The sequence below is a fragment of the Myotis myotis genome, unplaced genomic scaffold (genome assembly GCF_014108235.1).
Source record: "Myotis myotis isolate mMyoMyo1 unplaced genomic scaffold, mMyoMyo1.p scaffold_m19_p_15, whole genome shotgun sequence".
In the NCBI taxonomy this organism is placed as follows: Eukaryota; Metazoa; Chordata; class Mammalia; order Chiroptera; family Vespertilionidae; genus Myotis; species Myotis myotis.
In genome coordinates, this window is record NW_023416319.1 from 22,196,487 (window position 1) to 22,221,534 (window position 25,048).

Sequence of the window (25,048 nt, forward strand, 5' to 3'; positions counted from 1 at the left end):
AGTAAATGTTTTCCATATTGTGCTGTATTATATTTCCTGCTGGTAGACTAGAGACAGAGTGAGAGCTCAAGTTTAGCAATAGACTCGTTCAAATCATGCTTCTGTGACCTCTGAATTCGTGACCATGTAGGGCTTGGTTCTTAACTGTGCTGTGTCTTGGTTTCTTATCTCTGTGTCCATCTCCACCTTTCAATAGATTGTGAACAGTAGAGAGTTAGGGGAATTATTTGCTCTTCTTTAATCCCCTCCTTCCACTGTCCCCAAAGAGTGACTAACAGTGTCCAGCCCACAGGAGACACTTAATGAATGAATGAACATTCATAATTCTCTATGAGTCTACCTCCCTACTTTCTTTTTATTTTATTTATTTATTTATTTATTTATTTATTTATTTATTTATTTATTTATTTAATATATTTTATTGATTTTTTACAGAGAGGAAGGGAGAGGGATAGAGAGTTAGAAACATTGATGAGAGAGAAGCATCAATCAGCTGCCTCCTGCACACCCCTTACTGGGGATGTGCCCGCAACCAAGGTACATGCCCTTGACTGGAATCGAACCCGGGACTCTTCAGTCCCCAGGCCAACCTCTATCCAGTGAGCCAAACCGGCTAGGGCCCTACTTTCTTTTTAAATGTGATAAAAAAATGAAAGTTAACTGTTATGGGGAGAGAGACAGAAAGTTATGCTGCGCTATGCACAGACATGCATATAACTAAACTATTAGGCCGGAAAGAGTGACAAAGGATATTGAAAATAGAAATGAAGGTTGGGAACTTACCAAGACCCTGTATATGGAAAATGTGAATGCTCTCTGGAGCTTTTCCAACCAGTTTCTGAATATGTAGCACACTTCCAGAAGATCTAACTTGGGCTTTAATATCCCATTAGCAGAAGAAAAAAAGTACTGCATATGTTACAGGTTCAGAATGCAATCCGTTGGCGCGTTTTTAACAGAAACATTAAGAGACTTCAAAAAAGGACGAAGACCGAAACACATGCAATCAAGAGAGAAGCAGCTCAAACAAGACATGAACCTACTCAAAGACCCTTGAGGCCTCCAGCCTTTCCCCGTGGATAACTCTGACAGGCATCCAGCGAATTCCAGTTTGGGCAGGGGTTTGTTTATTCTGCTTGGTTCAAATCAGGGCTACAGATCCCTAATGGTTTTCACATCCCTAAAGGTTTTCCACATTTGGGCAAGATCTATGCTTTATGGAGGCCTGAGGAGGCCCTGCTCCCGGCCCCTGTGCTGAGCCGACGGTGCCAAGAGCACTCAATGCCCTGACTCTGGAAGAAGTTGAACAGCATCTACCCCTTGGCAGGAGTGTGGAGATTTTCACAATGGTGCTGTGTCATAGTAAAAATGCCTCCATTCTTAACCAACTGTAACTTTTACTACATTTCATTTTTCTCCTGGTGGGGCTAAATTTTCAAGACTAGTCTTTTTCCTGTAACCACTACTCTGTGCCAATGAAAACTAAATGGGCTCACACTGGCTTCTAGCCCTTTATTTTGAGCACACCATTTCTAATCCAGGAATAATCATTCAGGTTGGTCATTACCACGCTCCTTCGTACAGAGGATGTCCTCACCTCCAGGTTCTTGACCCTAACGTGCCGCTGTTGGTCTGATAGTCCTACAATTCAACCTGCTTAAGAGACTGTGATGGCTCTCTAATGCTTTAGGTCTAAATTTCACCTCATTCTCTACAAACTGTAACCACAACTACCAAAATAACCATATGTCTCACGGTCTCCACCACTGGGGTGGTTGCTGAGAACCATTTTCTCTTTGTTTCCCAGGCACTCATTCCCAGGCTGACATGTTATCTCACAGGCTTCTCCTGCCTAGAACAAGACCCCAGAAGGTGGTTCAAAGGTGCCCCTTGTGTGTTCAGAGCCCTTCTATCCTTTGTCCCAACTTCCAGCCCAGCCTCCTAACTCTTAACTTACCGACAGCATGTGCGAATCTTGGAATACAACCCAGGGGTCCCAAATACAGACACCTAGGGCCAGGCAGGTAAGAAAATGAGACCAGAGTGGACAGGTGGGGCCAGGTGTATCAGGGCAGGAGTAGGGAGCTGGTGTGTCTTATCTGCGAGTGGTGGGTGGGTCAGGGCCAGCCCGTGGGGCTAAGAGAGGACAGTGACCCAGGGTTTCCAGATAAGTCAAAACTCTACATTTTTATACAAAATTTCCCAATTTAAAAAAATACTGCAACTGTCAAAGAAAAACTCCCTTGTCTTGGATTTGGCTCACGAAAGTCTTTGCTTGCCTGGTATAAGCACGGAACTGCTAGACTCATAGTACGCAGTGAGTTTGTCGAGGGTGGGGATAGTGAATAGTGGCCTGGAGATGGATGTCATCAATCCCCCTCTAGCTCATGCCACAAGTCTCTTCTAAACTGTGGAACACAGTCCCCAGAGAGCAGAGAGACCTGGGTGACTAGGCCATTCCTCCTTTCCCCACTTCCTCAGAACAACTTCTGCTAATACTAGGTCTCTATTTTGGAATAATCATTTATTTTCAGATTCGGTATCCATGAAAGTTTTAAATGTAAACATTTTTATTTCGGGTATACTTTTATTTTGAGTATATTTTTATTTTGGGTACAAAGGGGGCTGGAAGGGGCTGTGCATGTGGGGGCATCTCTAACTTATTTTTATCAGAATTATCCTTTCGAAACATAAATCTTGTTGTATCATTTCTGCTTAAAACCCTCTGATGGCTTCCCATTGCTCTTAGGGATGCAGACAAGGGCTCTTAACAAGAGCCTGTATTATCTGGCAAACTTTTCTTTTCTTTTCGTTTTTTTTTTTTTTTTTTTGGCTTTATGTGCCTTAGTTTCTTCACATGTAAGAATGGCACTTAAACATTATATAAGACTTTAAAAAACACTTGCCGTGATGCCGGGCACACAATGAGCACCCCACAGCTGTTCACCTTTGTCATTCTGACTTCTCCAGATTTTACTGATGAACACTATATCTCCCCACTCTCCATCCAAACCTCAAACTTGCCATTATCCCTTCTGCCACTGGGCCTTTGCACATACAATTACTTCTGTCTAGAACATGCTGCCAACCACTCAGTTCTGTTAGTTAATATCCATTGGAACCTTAGTCCTGAGCTGAAACATCAAGCCTCAAGGAAGCTCTTCTCTGCCTTTTAGAGGGTCTCACGCAGCCACGTCCTCTCCCTTGTAGTACATATCGTGGTTACAATTTGTCATTTGTTTTGTAATTACTTGATTTCCTACTGGTCTTTAAGCTCCATGTAGGTGGGGACAATGTTCTATTTTTGGGTGCCTAAGCAGTGTAGGTATTGAATAAATATTTGTAAAGTATATGAATTTCCACCACCAGTGGCCTCTTCTTGGTGTGCTGGGCTGGGGTATGATAACCATAGGGAGGAGGGCTTTCCCCAAAGATATAAAGGAAATGGGGAGTCCTCTCCTGGCTTGAGGCCTGGAGAGTGGAGGTGCCCTCACCCCTTTGCTCAGGAAAGATACTCCAGACCCTCCAAACCAGGACTAGGCAGAGACTAAGGCTGCCTACACCCTTTTTCCTTTTTCTCTTTTTTCAACAACAGTATGAGACCACTTTGCAGAGATATGACCCTCAGGACCACTTGCCAACTGCACCAGGCACATTGGGCATCCATAGAAACATACCAAAGAGAAAAAGATTCCATGGCTGCCCATCTCATGGTGGGCCAGTTAGTACCTCCCGACTGGGCAGGACTTCCATACTGAGGCCAATGAAGATCAAAAGTTTAAATGTGCTTTATATGGCTCTCAGATGGTCTATTTTCTACCATCTACCTTTGGCCACATACTGGTCAGGGCTGGGATCAGCCCAAATCATTTTTGTAAATGATGTTTGAAAAATAGTCACTTCTGGTAAATTAACTTTTGATGTTGGTGATGCTCATGGATCAAATCTGAGGGCTTCAAATGTTCCTTCCTGGTTTTAGAACAGGTATCTGTGTGGTAGCCTAGAGGTGTGTGCATGTGCTCATTTATCCATTCATTCACTCAACAAATATTTTCTGAGCCCTCTCCCCTCCCTGTTTTTGTAGAGAGGAGTACATTTCCTTGGTCCATTAGCTATAGGACTCCCTTCTCCCATGTGGTTGCTTATGTGCTATGATTACTCAGCTGTAGATGGGAAGACCCCTCCATCTAACCTCAGAGGTGCCCACATTAAAGAATGCTTGAGAGATCCCCGAATCCTCAGAGGTCAAGGAGGCAGCAGGGATATAGGAAATGATCAACTTTATAGTCAGATGGACCTGCATTTAAATTGGGGGTTCCACGTTGTACTTGTCATGCAACCGCACATGCATACAGAGGCTGAGACCTGAGTGGATGGTAATACTGGAATGTTTCCTAGTGGTTAAGAACTTGGGTTTGCGAATTGAATAGGCTTGGGATGAAATGCTGGTTTTGCCCCAACTAGCTGATCAAGCCCAGTTAAAGGCTTTGGTTCTAGGCTTGGCAGTCTATAACCCTAGACCTTGTGAGTTGCCAGGTCTCTGAAACGTTTTGCACTATCAGTTCCCCTCCGTGTTCCCAGTTCATCCACAACAATCTGTGAAATGGATTTTAGATGAGTCTGCTTATTAATGCAAAAATGTGATCCTGGTATAACAGGGGTAAAATACCCTCCATCGTTACCAAGGATGTTTTTGGTGACTGAAATTGATAGGGAAAGCCTCAGAAGGGTCACACATCTGTTCAGATCTTCATAGAATCACTTCTGGGATTAATATTATAGAATAACATTTTTAAAAACCAGTTTGTACTTATAATGAAATACAGAGTTAAAAGATTCAAAATACCAAATTTATGTATTACCAGTTGGCAAACCACTTTAAACATTCCTGAAGATGGTCAAATGGAATTCAGTCCATTAAAAACAAACCACTCTTAAAAATGTCCTCTTACTACTTTAACTGTACCACTAATTTCTTAATGACTTCTTGGTTTTAGCACTCAATTTCAACAGAAGTTTAAATAGTGAGTCACACCATCTTGAGATCTCGTTTTTCCTCTTAAATATTTGCTACTGACTCACATGTTATTATAAATAAATTATAAGCATGTTCCATTATGTTCTATAAATGTTCCCATGGACAAGAATTTTCATAGTTCATTTAAATGAGTTTTTGTTCTTTGAAAGGATAAACAATTTAGAAATGCTCAAAATGATTAGTTACATGTACTAAAAAAAATCTCAGTTTTATTGTAATGACTAATGCAGCTTCATAAAAATGTACAAATTTTAACTTAAACACTAAATTTTGTATCAATTATAGATTTTTCCAATCCTGGAAATAAGTACTTAGCATCTTTTCTACTCTGGAGGAAAGAAGGATGATATCAGCAAAGAAGTACAAAAAAACAGTTGTTTCTAATACAGGTGAGGGCTCATTTCCCTTAGTGAAATAGGTGTTCACATTTATCCAGGCTCTTAAATGATTTTAGAAAACTCAGACTTTACTGTTGTTTCTCTGAGTATAAAGTTTCAGATAGTTATCTTGCAAATAAATTTCTGGAATATGGCCCATTCCAAGTTTCTGTAACTAGAACTTGACATTTTTATGACCAGCTCAGATATGGGAACCCTAAGTGACTGTCTGGGGTTTCTATCCTTACCAGTCACTTTTCTGAAATCAATAACTAGGATTTAATAAACCCTTAACTTCTTGATTTCTTGAAGTGATGGAGGTGGGGAAGGGGGGATGGGTAAAGCATCCAAGAATCCTATTAATAATTTTTAATCACTAACAACAAATTCAAAGGACTAGAAATTATTTTAAAAAATAAAATTAACAGTCATCTTAGACTCAGTTCCTTTTATCCCATTTGATCTCTACATTCTATCAATTCTACCTCTTACGTACACTTCTCTGCTGCTTCCCAAGACGTTCTGGTACAGTGAACGTTTTGTGCATTGCACAAAGGTGCTCCCTGGAGTGGAGCAGAGGTCTGAAGTCCAGCCCAGGTGCTGGGCACTAAATGATCTGTGTGGGTATGTGGCTGCACCAGAGAGCGGGGAGGAGAACCTTTATTGTAATTTTTACCAATTACTAAATGTGTCAGCAACACACTACCAGGAACACTGCCTTAGCAACAGCTTCCTAAATACCTCCAGTTCTCACTGCCCTGTACCTCCACCCACCTTCCACAGCAATCACTCACCTGAAGTATCAGAGACTCAAATTCAGTAGGCTTGGGGGTGAAGCCCAGAAGCTATATTTTGGACACTCCTGCTGGTTTAATTCTGATGCAGGTGGGCTAAGGATGACACTCTGCGGAGCCTCACCCCATGCTGCAGCCAAATGGATCTTTCTAAAAACCTAATCCGATCAAATCACATCTTTCCTTAGACCCTTCAGTGCCCTGAGTTACTCACACGGTAAAATCCAAGCTCCTTTTCATGAAATACATCCCCTGAAGACCTATCTTCTCCCCTCACCCCATGCCTCCCTACTTGCCATCTGTACTCCCCAAGCTTTGGTAAGAACAGCCTGGTAGACCAGCCATTCCCTGAACACTTATGTCTTTTCCTGTCTTTGCGCCTGGAAGCTCCATTCCCTCTGTCAGTTACCACCAGCCCCTGCCCTCCCAGGGGAATTTCCCTTATCAGTCAACACTCCAGATCTCTATTCTAACCCGTCAGATGACTCTTCACAAAGCCCAGCTGGGATCCACTGCAGAGAGAAGATTATCATGGGGCAGTGAGAGCGGAGTGGATGGGCTGCTATAGTTAGGGGGGATATGGATTCCCTGAGGCAGCAGGTGCCTGGGAAACTCCCTGAATGTATCTGCATTTTCATTTTGTTTGAGTTTCATATGTTAGTACAATCCACAGTGTCAATCAGTGTTTTATTTCTTTGTTTCTAAAATTATCTCATTCAAATAAGTGCTATCACTTATTTCTTTCTCATAGGATTGTTGTCCAAAGGAGTGTCTTAGTTCCCTAGTACTGCTGTAACAAATTACCACTATTAGGATGGTATGAAACAACAGAACTTTATTCTCTCACAGAAGTAAAAAATTAAGGTGTTGGCAGGGCTATGTTTAGAATCTTTCCTTGCCTCTTCCTACCTTCCAGTGGTGGCCAGCAGTCCTTGACATTCCTTGACTTGCAGCTGTAACACCCCAATCTCTACCTCCTCTATCACACGGCTCCGTTTCTATGTCTCTTTTCTCCTTCTACTAAGGAAAACCGGTCACTGGGTTTAGGACCCACTCCAACTGAAAATGAGGTTATCTTAACTTGATTACATCTGCAAAGATCTTATTCCCAAATAAGGTCACATCATAGGTACTGGATTAGGATTTCAACATTTCTCTTTTGGGGGACACAAGTCACCCCACAAAGAGGACCTAATAAAATCATGCAGATAGCCGAAACCGGTTTGGCTCAGTGGATAGAGCGTCGGCCTGCGGACTGAGAGGTCCCAGGTTCGATTCCGGTCAAGGGCATGTACCTGGGTTGCGGGCATATCCCCAGTAGGAGATGTGCAGGAGGCAGCTGATCGGTGATTCTCTCTCTCATCGATGTTTCTAACTCTCTATCTCTCTCCCTTCCTCTCTGTAAAAAATCAATAAAATATATTTAAAAAAAAATCATGCAGATAAAGGGCTTGGTATATTGCCCTTTATATGTTGAGTAAGCACTCAACAGACTGCTCTATCACTGACTACTTATGCACCCTTGGGCAAGTTTTGTAATGTCCGTGGGCCTCAATTTCCTCATTAGTAAACAGCACTACCCTCATTGGACCAATGAATGGTTTGCAATGAAATCACACATGCAAAGCACTCAGAGCAAGACCTGGCACTCAGCAAGAACTAAAAGTATGTTAAAAACCATTGCTATAATTCTATCTAACCCCTACATTCTTATATGTCTAATTTTCAAATGAGTTTAAAATTTCATAATAGAAATGGTAAGTCATCTTGAGAAAATTTTAAAACTATTTAATTCCTCTGCTTGACCTTCTCTCCACCGCCCCGCAAATCTATGTAATTATTTTGGCTTAGGAAGCATCACGTCCCCAATCACATTTGAGTTAGGTGAGTTTGCTCTCCACTGGTGTTTTAGAGATGCTCCCCTGGTTATAAGCAGGGGTGTAGAGTCATCCCTGGGCATGGAATTATGTTCCTGGATGACACCTGACCACCTGTGGTCCCAAGGCAGAGAGCTTTTGTCCTGTGCCCTCCAAACTTCTTGGCCACATGAGCTACAATCTCCCCCATCAACTGAATAGTCCATCACTTTATGAATCTCCTGGGAGTAGTAAGGGCTACCTCAGTAGCCTTGAAACCCAATATTACATTTTCTCCTGGGTGAGAAATGTTATTTTACAAGTTGAAGACTTCCAGACGTGATCTTTTGCATTCTTCTGAAAGTTGACATAGCACTAAGCCATAGAGGGCAGTGGATGAATACTTTTTAGTTGATTAACTGGGACAGAAACATACCCCAAATTACATTAATACATATTTTTAACCATGAAGAAGATATTTTCAAGGTCAAAAAGTTGGAGAATTTCTTTAAATAAACTTAAATCTTGGAATTAGAACTATGCATATACCTTTCCTTGCCTAGTAGGCATATAAAGGGTAATTTTTTTTTTATTATGAGGAAGTCAACTAAGACAGTCTTTATAAATGAAATTATTTATGAGGTATAGTCACATAGTTCAAATGTGTGTGTATATTCCTATTACAACATTGTTTTTATACTTAGAGGTATTAACTTTAGAAAAAGACACAAAATAAGTTAAACATTTTTAGATTTTTCTTTTTTTCATCTTTAAATTGATTTTAGAGGGAGAAGGGGGGAGAGACAGAGAGAAAGAGAAAGATGGATGTGAAAGAGAAACATTGATTGGCTGCCCTCCTTACCCGCCCCCTGACTGGGGATCAAACCTGCAACCTAGGCCTGTGCCCTGACTGGAAATCACCTCTTGGTGTGCAGGACAGTGCTCCAACCAATTGAGCCACACTGGCCAGGGCAGATCTTTCTATAAGAAACAAAATACTCCCTATTTTCAAATTAGAATATTAAATATATAGGTTACTTTTATTTCATATTAATATTCTACTTACAGTGTATAAATGGCTAATAATTTTAATATAGCTATTCTGTGTTTACACATATATGCACTCAAAATGCTTAAAAATGAACAGTGGCATTTTCTTTTCTGCTACATAATTTAAATAGAGATAACTAAGCTCTTTCCTGGTTATACATAAATATTTGACCTTTTAATTCATAAACTTAGCAACAATTTGAGGAGAAAAAACTGAGTTGAATGTACTATATTTATTATATTGATTAGTACAACATACACATTTGAAAACACTTAGCTACCTTATATTGAAAATTCTCTTCCTTATTACTACTAATTTTTATAATTTTGCTATTAAGTGCTTTATATCACTATCAATTATCTCACTCTTTTTTAAAAAATATATTTTATTGATTTTTTTACAGAGAGGAAGGGAGAGGGACAGAGAGCCAGAAACACTGATGAGAGAGAAACATCGATCAGCTGCCTCCTGCACACCCCCAACTGGGGATGTGCCCGCAACCAAGGTACATGCCCTTGACCGGAATCGAACCAAGGACCCTTCAGTCCGCAGGCCGACGCTCTATCCACTGAGCCAAACCGGTTAGGGCAATCTCACTCTTTTATCTCCCTTTTGAGTTTATCTTGTTTTTGTAATTTTCAGTAGGTATTACATTGGAAAAAGAAAAAAGAAACAAAAGGCAGATGAAAGATTTAGAAAACTTCTTCCTGACTATTGACGTCAATAATTCTTTTGACTGCCACTGCTAAACAGAGTTGGTCCTGAGAGTCTAGCATTGGTTAATGGGGAGAAGGGGACCTAGACAGAAAGTAGAAAGACCTTAATTGTATTAAACTAGTGGAAGGTCCCTTCCAGAATGATGTGAGCGCTCCATTTTCCATTTTGAGAAAGCACATCCATGTAATCAGGGATACACCGTTGCTGATCAATGCTTCATATCAGAAAACCTTTCTCATTATTTGGCAAACTTTGAACTTAGTAGACAGACCACCCTGGGTGGCCCTAATGGCATAAAACCAGGAATGTTGTCTACTGATTGTTGGCTGTCTTTCTAGGGCCACCGGTACCACTGGAGGTGTGCATAGGTGTGCATGCAAGCTTATGGAGATGTTAAAGAGTCAGCAGAAGAATCCTGTCAATTGCAGTCAAACTGTAAGGCTGTAGAACTCTGGCCAATCAATCCCTGAGTTACCAATTCTTGACTTGTCAATAATGAACAACTGGTTAGACATTTCCTTCTCCTATTCTCACCTACTGTAGGCTACTCCTATTCTCACCTACTGTAGGCTACTCCAACCCTCATCTGTAATCATACTCACTTGCAGAAGACACATTGACTTGAGCCATCTGGAGGTCACATGAAAAGATATCTGTCTTCATATTTCTTTTTCACAACCTCGATTCTTTCTAATATCTTTATAGACCTGAGACCAAACACCTATGTAACATGTTCCTCCTCCTTTATAAAATTTTAGATTTTTTGGTGTGCTAAAGTACATATAACATAAAATTTAGCATCTTAACCATTCTTAAGTGTACAGTTCAGTGGTATTAAGTACATTCGTACTGTTGTGCAACCATTACCACCATCCATCACCAGAGCTCTTTTCATCTTGAAAATGGAAACTCTGTACTCACTAAATACTAACTCCTCATTGCCCTCCCCCATCAGCCCATGTTAACCACCTTTTTTATTTTGTCTCTATGATTTTGACTATTCTGAATACCTCGTAGAAATGGAATCATCAAGTATTTGTCTTTTCCTCTCCTTTTTCTCTACCTTCCCAAACTCCATCTAATTAATCAAATATGATCTCTCTCATAAAAGAGGTCATTTCTTTTTCACCATTTTCCTTACTCTTTCCTTCTGGGAAAAAAATTTAAACCCTGCCCTGCCCCCTCTCTTCCCTTCTTCATTCCATTTATAAACCTCTTATTTAAAAAAAGAAAATGACAACGAAAATTTTTTTAAAAAGGTGACTGGGATAATTTCCTGGTTCTTTCATAGAGGTATGAGTTTCTGTGTGTAATTAACCATACAAAAGAACTACAGCTGCCAACATCTAAAATCTCTGAAATGGCCCAAGTTCTTTACAAAATCTCCATAAAAGTTTAAATTTAACTTTCTACTCATCTTAGTAAAAATTATTTCTGTTCAACAAGAAATGTCTTTTAACTCACTTATTGCTTTTTTCTTGGAGGCTGATTCTCAGTATTCTAAAAATTGTGTTTTTCTCTTTATCCCACGGGAAGTGAGTAGATTTCAACTGTGTTACATGTTAAAGAGGTGTTTGAGAACTAGAGTCTGTGAACCAAATCACAATATTTAATACTGTTCTCTGGGAAAGTGTTCTAGGTTCCACATAGCTCCTGAGAATTGAACTGCTGGTATTTAAGCCATTTATAAACTGGGGGTTGAGTGTGTGTTATACACTTCCCATAGATTTCATTAGTGATACATAGCTGAAAGCTGTTGGCCAACTCAATGCCACAGGTCACACAGTGAACAATAAAAGCAGCAGACAACCAAGTCACAGCAGCCAGCATGTCATCCAGATCCCTTGCCAGAGTTCAGACCCAACAAGTGAATATGCTAAACCTATAGATTCTACAAACTCTCCATGACTTCAACCACCCATATAATTTCGGATGCATTTTCTTCTACTGCATGTTGAAGAAACATATGTTTCACTATGGCTTATAACAGACTTTGAAAACCCCATGGCGAGGGCACTGAAGTTAAAAAAGGTTTCTAAGAGAACAAGTCAGAGCTGCAGAAATATGCCTGGAGCAGAGGCTAACCAGCTAATTGTATTATTCAGCAGAAGAGACTTACAGAGGGATATCAGAAACCATTATAGAACTGCAAAACGGAAATTAGCAACCCTTGCATAAAACACCAGTTTAGAGATAATACATTAGCTGAGGGTCCAAAGAGTTCCAGAGCTGGGACTGCTGGTCTATGAAGTTCTGATCTGAACAGGGAAATGCAAATAGCAATTGAGATCAAGTTACTATCAGGGCAATAGCCACATTAACCAGCAGCCTCCTTTTTTTCCTCCCCAAAGGCCTTTGTAAGACGAGGCAGCTTGCCTTGGTCTTGGAGATGTATCCCTTTGCAATTAATGGACACGAAAGAAAGTGGCTTTTGTTGTCTCTCATTTGTTTGTTTGAGGCCTCACGTTTCGGGCCAAGCCATTTATCAGAGAATATTAACTCCCTCTCTAAACTCTGAACATTTAGAGCCACTTCCACATTTATCTGGCACTCAACTCTGCAGATTCATGCATGCAAAACTGGCCTCCTCATTAGAATCATAAACAACTTAAAGGCAAGTAAACTGACTTGAACTTCCTTAGGATTTCCCCTAACAACTACATACTGCTGGGCACAGAGTGGGCATCTGATAAACACAGTTGGTTAACTCAAGGATAAGGTCCTCACATATCATGGGCATTGAAGCCATGCCAGCTCCGCATGCCAATCTCAGTCCAACTTCCCAGGAAGAGTACTGATGGAGAATGTAAGCCTGGCAGTCACCAGGAGCCACATCAAAGTGGAGAAATCTTGCATCTTGTGCACGGGGTACTGCTTACCACCTGGGGACTGTAAACTCCACGAGGGTAGGAACTATGTTTTGTCCCCTACTCAGCACCCAGCACCCAGTACCCAACACCTAGTAGGTGCTCAAAAAAATATATGAAATCAAGTTTTGTCCCTTTAGACTCATGAATCAGTGTTTCTACATCTTTTGTTTTGTTCATTCATCATTTATAACCAATCCACAAAAATTAAGGTAACTACAGAAAACAAATCAACATGGCACCCACATGGTACACAGGGAGGTGTATACCCCTCCTCAGCCTGCCCAGAGTGTGCATATGTGTAGGGTGGTGTGAGGGAGGCTGGAGAAAGGTCACTGGCCTGCTAGTCACAGGTCTGGGAATTGCTGTGGAGGGACAAGAGTTGCTCTCCTGAAGAGAAATGGCCGGATGTCAGATCAAGCTCCTAGCAGCCCCAGTCAGTGGAATGCTGCTCAATGTGGTCCCTGTCTGGTTGGCAGCTTCCTGCCAGGGAAGGCTGCCAAGCAGGTTGTGACAGCTGTGCAGTGCTCTGACATTTCTGACCTGCCTGCCTGCTGCACGTGGGAAGCAGCTGAGAAGTTCTGATGTGGATGGACCCGATCTTCCAATGGCTTTCGTTTTTCAGGAGAATGCCTAACTATCTCATCTTTTAAGATGGAAGTCATCGGAAGATAGCCTTTAGCTTTTCCGGTCAACACGAACCTACTGATTCTGTGTAGGGAAAACTACAGGGTGAGGCAAATGTAGGTTTACAGTTATTCATATGGACAATAATACCATAATTAATAAGTAATAATACAAGAATAAACTCTGTGTTTTGTGTACTCATAGCTGTAAATCTACTTTTGTCCCTCCTACTGCATATTTCTTCCTGTTCTCAACCACTATTTTCACTGTGACCACACTTGTTTATGAGCATCTTATCATAGTAATTGACATCTGTCATGGACTACCACTAAGAGAAATCACCTGTTTGAATAATTAAAAAAAATTAAAGATAGCTTTTTAACCATTTATTCTTTTTAAAAAAATTAAAATCTTAAGGCTCATTATTTGGAATGTTTACACTTCAACTGATTTTGATAAAAGAATGACTTTTTATATTCTCTTAAAGCAGTTACCTTTATGTAAAGTTGCTTAAAGTGAACTGAGTATTTCATCAGGAGATATATAAATGTTAACTTAGATTCTTTTTTGCACTCAAAGATGAAAAGTTAAAAGTGAAATTTCAGACATACCTTTCAGCATCATTCGTCCGGTGGATCCTCCAAAAGTACTGAGAAGCCCACTTCTTGCTCCTAAAGATGTGGTTGCTTCTAGGAGAGAACCCGTGATGTACTGAGATATGGAGGTCCGTTGGAGGGTGGCACGATACTCACATACGGTGTCTCGAACACATTGCTTTAAGCAGGGACCAACATTAATCCTTTCATAGGCTGTCTCAGAGGCTGGGAGCTTTGTGAAGAAATGGAGAAGAGATCCAATTGTATCTTCTGTTTCTTCTCCCCTTCTCACTGCATTGTAGATCTGTGAATAGCACAAAGTACAGGAAGTATTAATCTAGTTTCTTAGAAAAGCAAATTAACTTGTTGACAAAATGCCAAGATGACTTATTAAGAAAGAAGGTTCAGTCGCTCTAAGCACAAACACTTTTGAGCACTGGACTCATGTATTAACCTGAACATTCTACAGACACCATTTATTTGGGAAAGCTATGTGTAGTTATGAAATAGGCCATTCAAACAACCCTGCTATCAAACAGAGCGCTTACAAGTTGTACCAACCAAAAATATATTCAGCTCAAATTTCTTCTCCTCCTCAGCAAAGCAAAGCTCTTCTGCAGAGGGACGATGCCAGACCTTTCCTTTTTGTCCTTTTGGACTCTTCTAAGTGACTGTTTCAGGTCTGTCTGCCTCCAAGAAATATTGCAACCTGACATTCATGAGGAATCAAACAGAAGTAAGAATGAGAGGGTCATGGGGAAGGAGCAATTCGATATTTCTCTCTTGGTCACAATCCTTCAGTCCATCAGCTTGGATCAAAATCTCTGAATCCTTTTTCCTCTTTCAAACTTCCTCATTTTCCACATCCAGTGAGTTGACAGATCATGCCCATTCTTCCTGTTTTGTTTCTGCCACTATCCTGATTTCCTCTCCCTTTATAACCTGAATTTACCAAGAATTATCTCAAGGAGATTGAACTATTAGGACAGAGTTCCCAACCATAGTTCCAACCCATGGCAAAGCAATTGTTCAACATGCATTTATATAGGTCCTGTTCTACGTGAGGCATAGCATTGAAAGATGTAGGGCCTGGGCAAAGAGTAACACAGACCTCATATACTACAGGATTTCACAATCTAACTTGGAAGATGAGGCCTGAAAATGATGAGGTTTAACATTATTACAGGGAGGTTTGGGGTTTTGTCAAGGTCTCTGGGAAGCCAGAGACTTCTAGGTAGTATATAAGCAACAGGAAGAAACATAACATGGGAGTTAATCCAGCTTTCTGATGGTGGAATAAAGGTAGACTATATTGTGTTGTTGTTTTTATCATGCCACCTTGAGCACCTTGCCATGGTTGTCTTATTATTTATGCATCATATCAATAAATAATCATTATGTGTTTATATAACAGATATGTGTCAGGCCTGGGTTAATAAGATAGCTTCTCCCCTCAAAGAGTTCACAGTCCAGTGATACACAAAAGAGCTCATAGTGGAGTGGAAATGGAAGTCGCCCTGTCCTGTGACTTCAATGAGTGTCCAGGGAAGAGAAGATCCTCCAATGCCCTCCAGGCCACGTGTGTGCCCCCATGATGCTACACACTCCAAACCTCACCTTAACCAGGATGCACTGGCCCTCAAGAGGATCACTGTTAAGTTGTGCTAGGTCCTTAGGACTTTAGAATGTACCTAAAACACCCCAATGATTCAAATTGCGGATCCTGACTACATTTCTATTCTGCTTTCCTCTGACTACTGGTATATACTTGTCACTTGAAGGCAAAGTGGGAATTCTTTGGCTTTAATTCTCTGCCAATTAAATTTCTGGTGGCCAATGCGGCCATGAAGGTGGTGTGCTGGGACAGAAAGAGCTCGGCTTTAGCATCAGGTATATGGGGTTGTGCTCCTGATTCTACCTTGACCAGCTAGAGAGCTGGGCATGAGCATGAGCAAGCTGACTTAAATGCTTAGAGACAGTTTCCTCTTCTGTAAAATGGGAATACTAAGGTCCCATCTTATGGATGTTGTGGGTTTCACCAAGGCAACAATGTAAAGTGCTCAGCCTGGTATCTAGGAATGGGGCCCATTACTACTGGGCAAGAAAAGAATGGACTCCGCTATCCTCAGGGAACAGCAGATGATTGTGTAACAACAGAGCTTAGTCTATGAAATTTATTGTGATGGGGTTATACCCTTACTCTCCTGTGCCACTGGATAATATCATCCTAACCTTATTTGAGCTGCAGAGCTCAAAACATGCTTTTCTCCTCTCAACTCCAAATCACACAGGCAATCTCCAACACACTAAGTCTCAAACAAATCCTTCAGAAGTAAATGCTCTGAAGTTCAGGGAAAGGACCCACAGTGAGATCTGATGGCTAAAGAAGGCTTCAGAGGTAAAACAGATTTGAGCTGTGCCTTGGAAAATAGGCACAACTCTAACTGGAGCAGCTTGGGGAGGCAACTCTCATGGTAAGCAAGGGTGAAAGAAAATGTATGTGTCCTAAGGATAGTAAGCAGAGCAGGGTATTTAGAGCAGAGGAGAAATTAGAAAGGCCAGTTGGCCTGATAAAGGAGATTCTTGAATGTCAAACAAAGAGCTTTAAGCCATCAGAGGTAGAAACTCGTCACTTTTGTTTGTTTATTTGTTTGTTTTTAGCAGAGAAATGATGCTAAAAAGGTTTTACTTTACAAGATTAATATGCTTACAGTTCTTAGTTACTAATGAGTAGACCTAGTTTCTTCTTGCCAAGCTCCTCCACTGGCTCAGATGCCCTTACTCATTATGTTATGCATTCCAGTTTCCACATCAGGCCTTCAGAGATTCCCAGTGTCTCATTCAGCCCCTTATCCAGCTTTCCCAAAAGGTTTTCCTCAAATGAGGAGATCGTGAGTGATTGCATGAAATAAAAATTCCTTGATCAAGTAAGTTTGAAAAACTTAGTAAATATTCTCCTTTTGAAGATTTACATTGCATATTAGAATATTAAAGACAAAAGGTTTAGAGTGAAGATATCTATTTTATTTTGTTTGAGTGTTTGAGTATTACTCATACTCATGTTATCTGACCAGAAATTTTTTTTAAGAGCACACACTCTGTGAATATAGTGTTGTACCAAATAATTTGCTCTAATCAAATGCCCTTTTCTTATTCTCATTTCCTTGACCTTTGTGGATTCTCTGAAACAGACAATTACCTAACTTTCTTGAAATCCTGCCTCAATTGTCATCTCATTGTTCTATCTCTGCCTTACTCTGTGGTTCCCCTTCCTCCATGGGCCTTCAAGACAGCTGTAATGCAATAGAGAAGTGCCAACAAGTGCCTAATGTTGGGGGTCATAATTTGGTTGGCCATGAGCCAGATTTACCCAAAAGATCTGCTTCATCTGACACACTGTTTTAAAATCAGGACAGTTTACATACAAATTGGAAGTTACAGCATCTTCTGATAAATGCAATAATCTGACAACACTGAGTATTCCCATATGGTGTGAAGGACTAGACCTTTCATAGGGCATGAGTTCTCTAATAGGCTCCCACCATTCTCTAATGATCACACCTGGTCAATATCCGGTCACCATTAGCATATGTGTTTGTGGCCCTTGCTTTCATGGGATATGGACATGGCTGTAGATACACAAAATAAACATGCACTGAGCTCCTCTAACATGTCATCTGTGTGCTCTTCCCTGGGCTAGTTGCCAAGGATACAGAGAGAAAGCCATGGTCTCTACTCTCAAGGAGCATTGCCACTCACCTCCAACATATATAAATGTTATGTACATATTAAGTAACCATTCAGTATTGCTATCTTGTTTCCAAACTTGTCTGACAAAATAAAAGATGAAGAACTCTAAGAATAAAGCTCTGAGCTTCCATCACAAAGACCAGAAAAAGATCAGCAGCTCCCACAAAGATCTGGACTGACACATGCTAGTTATACAAATACTGGATGAGTTGAATTCAAGGTGCTTGTTGGAAAAATGCTGAAATGTGGGTGAACTGTGGTAGACATAACAATGCTCAGGGAACATATTAAATTAAAGCTCTAACCACTTATTAGATCACCCACTTTTTAAGAAAAAAAGGCAGACATGAAAAATTCCACATATATAATGTGGGAAAAGGGGTCAGTTATAGATCAGTCATTATGAGTGTGGCTCTGGGGCATTGGCTTGAATTCTAGCTCCCCTGCTTCCCAGCTGTGTGACCTTGACAATTTACTTGGCCATTCTGTGCATCAGTTTCCTTTTCTCCAGTGGGGATGTAATAGTTTCTGCCTCATAAGGCGGTGGTAAGAATTAAAAGCTTTGATAAATGTAATAGGATTTGAATAGTACCTGCCACTTAGTCAATACTCAACAAATACTGGTTTTTGAGATGATGGTGACAAAGATGATTGTGGTAAACCACACACACACACACACACACAGAAAATGGCCATAAATTATTTCCTTCACTGATTCTAGGCCAGCCTTGGGATTTGCTTAACCAATGGGAGTTTAGCAAATGCAATACAAACAAAGTCCTGAAAAATACTTGTTCATTGACATTTGCTCCCTCTTGCTGTTTCTGGGAACTTTGCAATAATGAACATGTGGAGAAGCCAGAGCTAGCACTCTGGAGGACAAGAGACCATGGCCTAGTCACTCCTGTCACTTTGGCTGATGGCTTGCTAACAGCCAGACACTCAGTGAGGCCATCCTAGATCCTAAGATCATCCTATGCCTAGCCGACTGCCATCACAGATCCAGGAGAGAGCCCAGCAGAGATCAGGGGATTCAGACTAGGAGAACCACCCAGCCAATTCACAGAAACATGAGCTAAACAAATAACTGTCACTAAGTTCTGGAAGTGCTTCATTACAAAGCAAAAGTTAATGGACATGATGATGTGATGGGCAAACTGATAAGTATTTACCTGCATGAGATTTAAATCCATACATTAAACCAAAGAGGTTGATTCATTTGGCAGATGGAGACAGAAAGCACAGAGAAGTGAAAGAAATATAGTCAACCTTACATAGCTGGCAAGGGTCTGAGGCAGATTGACACCTAGGTTTATCCAACTCTATCCATTGCACAAACAGGGTCACACCCAAAGCCCAAACAGTGGGATTTAAGAAATCATTGTTATTTGGCAAAAGGTTTAAATGATGTTTACATTGCTTTTGTTATTGTTTTTATTCATGATAATTCCTTTCATGGTCACCCTAAATTACTTTTGAAAGATAGTCAAGTTATGATTAATGAATGACCAAGTGTTTCCTTATATGGAGATTTATAGTTTTAAATTACAAGGTTAAAACAATATATGAACTTTATCTCACTTGATTAATGTGGTAATAGAAGGTGTTGAAAACTAGACATACTAATACTGGGTAGTGGTATATTTCTAGATATAAAATCAACATGTCACAACATGGCATCTAAGTTTGCTAAACAGATATGTGTCCATTCATTCATCCAACAATAGATTTATATGTATTAAGCACATACATTGTGTCATGCCCAATTACTGGGGATCCAATGGTGAGCAAGAAAGCTTTATTTTAGTGGGGAAGGCAGTAAATAAGTGGACCAAATAAGTTAAGTAAAAACTGCAGACTGTTATATATAGTCCAATATGTTTTGGAAATAGATTCCATAGGACTTGCTGAAGTTGTTGCGAATGAGGAAAGGAAAGGAGTCCAAGTTTCTACATTTGATCACTTTAAAATTCTTGGAGATTTAAGATTTATATAGAGAGCTATAGATCACTGTTGCAAACAGCAGCCCTCATGGCTCCTGTGTTTAACAACCACCGTGAACTGCGAATGGATTCTCTCCATGGAATTACACTACGCCTCTTATGGCAAGTGTTGTGTTTGAGCAGAAAGACCTTGATCTTATAAAGTAACCTGCAGAAGAGCAAGCGATGCTAGGAAAGCTTACCTGCAGCAAAGCAAGCAACACTTAAGAAAAACATTTGCAGTTCCCTGTGACTCAATAAAGAGGGGTGCCTTATAGAAACCAGCACTGGGACACACACGCAGTTCAGACCCAAAACAAAATAAAACAAACATCCAAGGCTGCAGAGAGCTGGGATGATTCAGAGGGAGACAAAGCCAAAGACTTGGGTGCACTGAAACGCATGAGGCAGCCAGGCACACCATGTCCACAGCACTAACCCAGGAGGAGAGCTTCCTCCATACAGCCAGACAGGCTTTGTCTTAACTTGACTTCTACTGGGGTCCAAGAGGGTACTTGTCAACTTCGTACTTATTCTATGTCAAAAGCTATCTTTCTGGGGTCATGGAAAATTATGATGCTCTAAGATCTGATGCCATATCTTCTGAAATGTTTCAACAAGAAAAAGACTTGCTACTTAGGTGTCCATTGACTCTTATTACTTGTAATCACTGCCATATTTATTGAGTGCCTAAAATAAAGTAGGCACTGGACACGATTTCATTGAAATTTCAGAACAGCTCTAGGAAGAGGTCCTACTATTATTACTACTTAAAAATAAGAAACTAATGCACACACAGCTAGGACTCAGCATCAGGACTCTATCTCTAAGTCAGTGCTGCTAACCACTAATCCTATAATGCAGCTGTCAAATAAACCATTTTTAAAAGAGAGGTAACTGTCATAATGATCCTTCCATCTTCCTTTGTTTATCCTCTGTCTCCTCCCTTCAGAATGTCAGCTTCATGAGAACTTTATTTCTTTTTCATTTATGTATCACCAGTGTCTAGAAATGTCTGGCATTACAGCTTCTCAACAAATCATTCTTAATTGAATTAATGCACGCCTCTATTCTATATTATTGCCCAGAACTTGCCTAGCATTCTCCAGTTTATGTTATTTATTTATTTATTTATTTATTTTGGTCATGAATCTATTGTGTTCGTTTAAACCACAGGTGACACTGCATTGTCACCTGTGTTTTTTGAACACCAGATACAAAAATCACATTAAATGGCATAAAATCGTTACAAAGTATTCAAAATAGCTGTAGTCAAATGACACTCTGATTGCTACTAACCAAATGTGGCCTATTCTGAAAAATTTACCAATAGTTTAACATTATTCCATTACTAGTGGCCAGGTGCACAGATTCGTGCACATTGAAAGGAAATTAATTAGAAGAAATATTTTAGTATCGCTATTCGCCCTTTCTCTATAATAGAAGTGTCAACCAAATTCATGATCAACAATGGCAGTTACCTCTCTTTTAAATCTGTCATTGGCATGCAGTTGGCACCAGCGAGAGCTTTATATCGCATGCGTGAGTCAACATTTACTAGTATTTTTAAATTGCCAGTCAGACAGATGTACGATTGGTCACTTAGCCTTTTATATATATAGATCATTTACTGATAGGCTTAGAGTTGAGGATGCTTAATCACCCTGATCTTTTCATGAAAACAGTGATTTGGAAGGATGATGAGGCTTAAAAAAACACAGAGATTATTGATTTATACGTTGACTCTTCTAATTCAACAAATGTTGAGTTGCAATTACAGAGACTATGGTGGATTCTTGAGAACAACGATTTAAAAAAAAAAAAAAGACAAACTCTGCCCTGTGACTGAACCTCACACTCCCCCAGAGTTTTCTTTAACATAAAGGGGTCAGCCAACATTATCTCCAAGGTCCCTTTTAGTGTTACCCTTCGATGTCCCATACTTCCTAGCCTTCTTAAATGGGGGATGGAACATATTAATTAACCTTAGTTTTGATGATAATTTTGGTCATTATTCTCTAATACAGTGTATAGTTAGGGTCTTCTGTCTCCCTCTCTCATACTCGATGTTTTCTTTCTATATCAGTATCAGCTGTTTCTTCTCACCAGTAACTATGTATCTATTTTTGATAGCACCCTTATCCTCTCCATAATGTGGTTCCTAAATCACCCTGAGCTAGAAAAACAAATAATCACATTTATTTGAACTATGTGTTAACTGTGACTTAACAGGCTGGGTAAGAATGTGGGAGCCTCTCTCATGGAATCAAGTGTGAGAGCTGTGGTTTGGGAAAACCCTTTTACTGGTCTCCTGGGCCCCTTCCCTAACTTCTGGAATCTAAAAGCAGTGTCCTAGACGATTGAAGATGCTGAAAGTTTGATTTCTCATGGTGTGTGTGTATAAACAAAATGCAATGATATAAGAACTGCCAAATTCCTGGAATAGTCAACAAAACCAGTGAGGCTGTTCTGGGGAGTGGGAGCTGAGGCAGGTTGGAGACCTGAGTGGCAGGGATGAGGAGCAGGACTCTGGTAGCAAACTGTTGCTACCTCTGCTCTTGAATCCACATTCCATTCAAGTGCCTGTGCGGAGAATTCCATTCCACTGAGAATATTCAGACTATGCACGAGACGCCGACCAAACAGAGCTCCAGAGAACCAAAAATAAAGGTTTTGCTAAGGCAAGGACAATTAGCCAGAGCTGTGCCCCCAGCTTCTATAGGAAGTAAGCAGAACCTTTATGATTCTAGGAAACAGCTAAGAAGGAATGTTGAGAGGGTGGCTAAGAACAGTTAATAGCTGGAAATGCCCTTCTACATAACTTCTTTCAATCCACATTTTACCCTTATATTCAAATTGTGCCTTCTCCATATAGCTTTCAGGGGTCTCCAGCAAAAAATAACCCTTGTCTTTTCTGGGCTCCAATGCAAACTCTATAATGGCACTTTCTGAGAAGTACAGAGTCACTGTTTACTCCCCTTCCAGGCTGTGAGTTCCCAGAGGGGCAGGGGGCCAGGTCTTACTCAATATTTTGTCTCCAGCTCAGAGCACACTGCTTAGCACCCTGCAGGCAATGGAGAAGTAACTGAAGTCTTAGAGCCAGGTCCTCAAAGTGTGGTTCCAAGACCAGTAATATCTTCATCATTTGGGAACTTGTCAGAAATGCAAACTTTTGGACCCCATCCCAGATACACTGAATCAAAACCTCTGGGGTTGGGGCCCAGAAATCTGTGTTGTAATAAGCATTCTATATGACATTGATTCCTGCTAAAGTTTGAGAACCACCACCTGAGACTTTAAGGAAAACATAACAACCTGTCAACTTTGATTGCACTTCTCCTATTATCCATCCCATAAATTCACATCCATGTCATATTCTTTCTAAAGGGAGCTTCTGAGGGCAGAGGTGAAGTCCTATCACCTCTATACTGCACAAAGCCCCCAGCTCAGAGTCCAGCACAGGGCGCACTCGATAAATGCTAGCCGAATGAAGGGGCATCTCTCACAGAAATTCCCTGTGGCTGCGAATGTAACAGGCCTTTCTGAAATGATGCTTCTGGCTTAATATTTCCAAAGATGAATCATGTCTGAGATACTAATTCTAATGGGAATTACCATCCAGATGAATCATTTCGTAATGAGAAAACCTGGCTGCCAAGGAAGCCTCTTGAAAAGAAAAAATCAAATCAGGACAAATGGATTATGTTGCGAGGCTTGTGATGTCAGGCTGTGAATTAGGCCAACAGAAGGGATTTAATGGCCTGAACAACCAGGCTCCCTGCAGCTCTCAGAGCAACGGGTCAATTAATGAATCACATGGGAACAAAGCCCCTGCAGGACAAAAACAAACTTTCCCAAATCTCCTAGACTGTGATGCCCTGGCCCAGAGGCTCAGGGGCAGGGTTCGTGCTAAGCCGTGTACATGTGAAGCTCTGAGGGACAGAAAGTTCCTCAAATCATGTGGCTCCAGGCTGCTGTGTGTCCACAACAGGTGGAGGGGACCTAGGCCAACCTATAAGGCTAGGTTGTATGCTTCCTGTGCCCCAACTGAATTCCCACTCACCTTGCCCAGGCTTCTAACTGGCAGGGATCCTCTGCCTAACTGGCAGGGATCAGTGTTGCCATCTAACTTCATGGCTCCCAGAGGCCCCTTTCTACCTGGGTCATCGCTTCTGGACAAACCAACACTATATTTTCTTCCACTTCTCTTTGCCTGAAGGCTATCTGAGGCTGACCTCCAGAAATACAGAACCACCAGGGTGGGACAGCAGAGCAGAGGCTGTGGTGGAGAGGGAAAGTCTAGTTTTTTGTTTGTTTTTTATTAATTTATTTTTAGAAAGAGATGAAGGGAGAGGGATAGAGACATAGAAACATCAATGAGAGAGGAGCATCATCGATTGCTGCCTGCTGCACGCACTCCAGGCATGTACCCTGACCAAGAATCAAACCGGTGACCTCTTGGTGCATGGGTCGATGTTCAGCCACTGAACCACAGGCTGGGTGCAACTTGTGTTTCTTTAATGGAGATTATCACAGGGTTGTTATAAGCTAGGATTCCATGGGATAAGATAGCTGTGAGTTCTTTGTCTCTAGCTACACAGCTCGTGAGTATACAAGTGGTCATATTAGCATCAATGCCTGGATCAGAGCTCCAAGGCCAGACCTGCAGCATCTGAGATAACTTGCCAGTTTAGAGAGCCACCACCCCAACCTCCCACCTCAACCCTCCTGGTTATTCACTGGTGTTCCGAGGTGGTGGGCCCCTCTGATGCTCAGGAGTAAGTTTGCAAAACCTCCTGCATGTGAACTCATGATGTTTAAGTATTTTCTGGTTCACAGCTCCACAAACAGCCACACTCTGAATTCAGTTTTGGGATACTGCACTTACTATACTGTAAGTGCAAGGCCTTAGCAAGGTACTTGGTATTATGCGGCATTGAATAAATGGGAGCTTATTAATCCTCCTGGTTAATATTAAAGTTATAGCATGAATCCTCTCTCATCCAGGTTTCTTCCTTTCTTTCACTTCTCTGCTCTCTTCTTTATCTCCAGGTTTTCTCCAACTTTCTCTGGGTCCCCATCATTTCTTCACTCTCAAATTTTTCATTCCTCCCCACTTTCATATCCTTCGTTTTGCTTTCCTTTTACTCTCATCCTGTTTATTCCTTGCTCTGTCCTGATCTTCCCATCTTTCTCACTCTTCTCTATCTCCCCTTTGTCCATTTCTTCCCTCTACCCTCATTTCTTCCCACTCCATTTGTATTGGGGTCCTTTGAGCTGCAGTTCCAGGGGCAAAGGAATAAGGAAGGAGTGTTGACTAGTAGGGTCTGCAAGCAGAGACCCTCCCCTAATTGTTAGCAGACAGTTGCTGGTCATTACTGAATGCACTGTAT

At 40.9% G+C, this 25,048-nt stretch overlaps 1 protein-coding gene across 2 annotated transcripts in view; it reads right to left on the reverse strand.

The window, feature by feature from the left end:
• Nucleotides 1-25,048, reverse strand: part of PLCE1 (phospholipase C epsilon 1) — a 288,663-nt gene that overhangs the window by 130,375 nt on the left and 133,240 nt on the right. For both annotated transcript variants that reach the window (XM_036336551.1, XM_036336550.1), the window contains exon 3: nt 13,939-14,227. In XM_036336551.1, the coding sequence (XP_036192444.1) occupies nt 13,939-14,227 (289 nt within the window). The remainder of the gene's footprint in view (nt 1-13,938; nt 14,228-25,048) is intronic.